Source organism: Alligator sinensis, unplaced genomic scaffold, assembly GCF_000455745.1.
Source record: "Alligator sinensis unplaced genomic scaffold, ASM45574v1 scaffold264_1, whole genome shotgun sequence".
NCBI lineage: Eukaryota > Metazoa > Chordata > Crocodylia > Alligatoridae > Alligator > Alligator sinensis.
The window spans coordinates 4,012,219-4,015,491 of NW_005841831.1; the positions used below are offsets into that span (position 1 = coordinate 4,012,219).

Here is a 3,273-nt window from a genome sequence, read left to right on the forward strand (position 1 = left end):
ATTCCCTCTTGCAAAGGCAGAAGCCATGCTATGACTGGACGAAGCGGCGGACTTTGCACAGAGGAGGAAACCCATAGGGAGAGAGAAACATGCAGATGCTGCAGAAGTATGCTGGGTCGGGTTCAAGGAGAAAGAGGAAAGGGTAGCCTTGTGGTAAGCCCCTGGAGTGAAGGGGTCCCAAGGCAAAGCCCACTAACAAATGACCAGCCGCTGGGAGGTCTGAAGGTTACTTTTCATAACTATTAGAAAATAGGGACTGACTCAATCTCAGCAAATTTGCACCACACCCAGGGATCCTTGTATGCTGCTAGTCATACCTACCTTCACTGGTGCTGCCTTTCCCTTATCGGAATCCTCACTACTACTGCTGCTGCTACTGCTGCTTTCTGCTTTGCCATTGGCCACTTTGGGGGTCACCCGGGCAGCTTTACTTCCTGCTAGGAACAAGGCAAAGAAAATAATTAGAAAACATGAAGGAGGAAGAAATGATCATTACAGTCAATAAAAAGAAGCATAAGAGGAGAATTGCAGTTACACACTCCTCCCTGGGCAATACAGGACTTTACATCCAGGCATCCTGTTTATACTCCTGCTCCCTATCAGGACAGTTCTAATTTTCCACCTGCAGTTTGCTTTTGACACAGCAAGTTGAGTGGAGACAGTCAGGAAAGCACTGACTGCAGCTAATTAGAAGTTCCAGAAGTGCAGGCTGGGCTTAAGTTTGATTTGCCATGGTCCCATGTGGCCTCAGGGTTGACATCATTAGCAAGAAGCATATAATACCAAGCAGTCTGGGTGAGGGATTGTAAACAACCACTGGAAAGAGTCAGGCTTCATCATGCAGCATTTCAGATGCAATTTGTCTAATTTTGTTTTTCACTGGAACTTCCAAAAAGTCAAAGTTGAGTTACATTTCCAGCATGTCCCCATCTCTTGCAGTCCTATGGAAAAAGACTGAACTGATCTGCCTGAATGGATGGTGGGAGTTGATGGTAGATGCATCTTTCCTATCTTCATTTTCAAAGGATTTGATCCCAGGCTCCTCCCCTGGGTTTTCCATTCACATAATCATTCATAGTATAGTGGCAATGTGTACCTGATTTACCGGATGTTTTAGCTGCTACTGGCTTTGGAGTCTGCTGCTTTGGAGTTTCATCCTCTGAGCTGCTAGAGTCTGAACTGGAGCTTTCTTTTTTCTTCTTTTTCTGGGGTTGAGTTTTGTGGTTAGCTGGCTTGGCTTGGGGCTTGGCTCCCTTCTAATCAGAAGGGAAAAACAAGTCAGTTCTTGTTGGCCTAAGAGGGCAAAACTGGCTGAGGTGTGAGGCAGGTGGGAAAGTAATTTAGCAGGCACCCTATTCAGTACAGCGGATGGCTATAAGCAGAGGTTAAACAAATTCATTTCAGGTTTTCCATTCTTGAGCGGCTGAATGCTCATTTTGAGGTACAGATGCAAACGGGCAGGGCATTTCTTAAGCTTCTTGATGATAATAATTTTTCCTTGTACCCTGGTACGGCCAAACAAGTACTAATTATCTGGTACAATGCTTCTTCCTCTATAAGAAAGGAAACTGAAACACCCGACACAGACCTGAGGGGGAGGAGTGTTCTGAGGTGTTCAGTCAGCATGCTATATCCTCAGACTCATGACTGTCCCAGAGGGAAAGGAAGCACCAGGGAGAGTTGGGTCCAGGTTGAGCCATGAATATCTCAGCATATGGCTGATGCTCCTGGATGACCATGAGGCCACACTGGACATTTTCTATGCTTTGGGATTCAGTCACCAACTCTGAACTATCAGACAAGGATGGCTTTGGGACTGTGCAGGGGATCGGAGCAGATTATCTTTGTGCTCCCTTCCAACCCAAGGATTATTAGCTTAGATTGTTAGCTCAGAACCTCTCTTTCCCACTGGACAGCATTAGTCTAAGGGTTCAGTGCTGGTGGGGAATGGTTAGTCCTTCTCCTTGGACTCAACTGTGTCTTGATCCTCCAGCTCCCCTCATACTCATGAAGGAAACAGATACCAGCTTCAGTCAGGGTGCAGGGGAAAAAAAAGGAGGGCATGTGCCTAATCCTCCCCCATTCATAGGTTACCAGCTACTATTTGATGCAAGGAGGGAAGATTTTGCACGTAGGCACTTTGTGCACTAGAAACTAACAGAAGCAGGGCGGAAGGAACAAGTCACAGCAGTAGCTTGGAGCATATGGTAATAGACCCTACAGACCTGTCTCTGCTTCACTGGGAATGAGCTAAGGGGAGGCCTGTTCAACACAGGCCTGACTTAGTCACATAGCTCCTGCACACACTAGATGCTTTGATGAGGAAAATATGGTTCTGCCTCACAGAACTCAGTAAATTGCCCTTAGTCTGAATTTTAAGATTAACAGAACAAAGCAATACAGGCCCATGCTCTGTAGCCAAATCCCAAATCCAGGAGTGGTCCCCACATCCCGTAGTGCTGGTCACACCCTGTATTCTCCAGTGCTGTTGAGCATGTTTTGGGAAGGGCATGAAGGAAGATCTGACCTGTGCTGGTTTCTTCTCTTCCTCAGAGTCTGAATCATCACTGGAGTCCTCACTGCTGCTCTCTGCTTTCTTGGCTGGAGGAAGCTGTTTCTTGGCTGCTTTCTTGGCTGTGTCTGCCTTCACAGACACCTTGGACACAGGGGCTGGCTTAACAGCTAGATTGGAAACAGCAGACACAACAGACTCACTCTCAGCTCCCATACAGCACTGGAAAAGAGATAAGTCTCTCACAACACAGCTGCTGAGTCCTACATTGAGACCCAGATGCCTACTTCGGCCTCCAAAATGGGAAGTCAAGGAACAAACCCATCAGATTCATTTATTGCCAAGTATACATGCAAATGCATAATTCTCTCACTGAAGAAAATGCTGGGTTGAGCACCAAGGTGTTAGCAGGCTTACTAGCTCAACCTGTGATAGCCAAGTCAGCTTTTTTCCTTCACTTCATTGTTAGTTGAAGAGCATGTTCGCAGACTCCTTTTTAAAAATCAAGGTCAAGGTCAAATTCAGAGACAGATTGGAAAAAGGCCAAATTAAATATCCAAGTGGTTCCCTCTTGGCTCCCCTAGACTCTTATGCATTTTTTCCTTTTTCAGAATGCTTGATCCCTTAACCTGAGGGGGCCTCATTGCAACCACTGGTTTTGGCTCAAGCCTAGTTTAACAGGCAGATTTCTGTCTCGTTAAAACTGCACTCACTTGCACTGAATTGGGGCCTCTACCCAGCAGCACAATAAAGCGGCATTC

The 3,273-nt window shown here is 46.3% G+C and overlaps 1 protein-coding gene across 1 annotated transcript in view; it reads right to left on the reverse strand.

Moving 5' to 3' along the window:
• The window catches only part of NOLC1 (nucleolar and coiled-body phosphoprotein 1), an 18,807-nt gene that overhangs the window by 10,377 nt on the left and 5,157 nt on the right, over positions 1-3,273 (reverse strand). The window contains exons 4-6 of the mRNA XM_025215426.1: positions 2,528-2,682; positions 1,097-1,256; positions 322-437 (exon numbers count right to left, since the gene is read on the reverse strand). Coding sequence (XP_025071211.1) covers positions 322-437; positions 1,097-1,256; positions 2,528-2,682 — 431 coding nt within the window. The remainder of the gene's footprint in view (positions 1-321; positions 438-1,096; positions 1,257-2,527; positions 2,683-3,273) is intronic.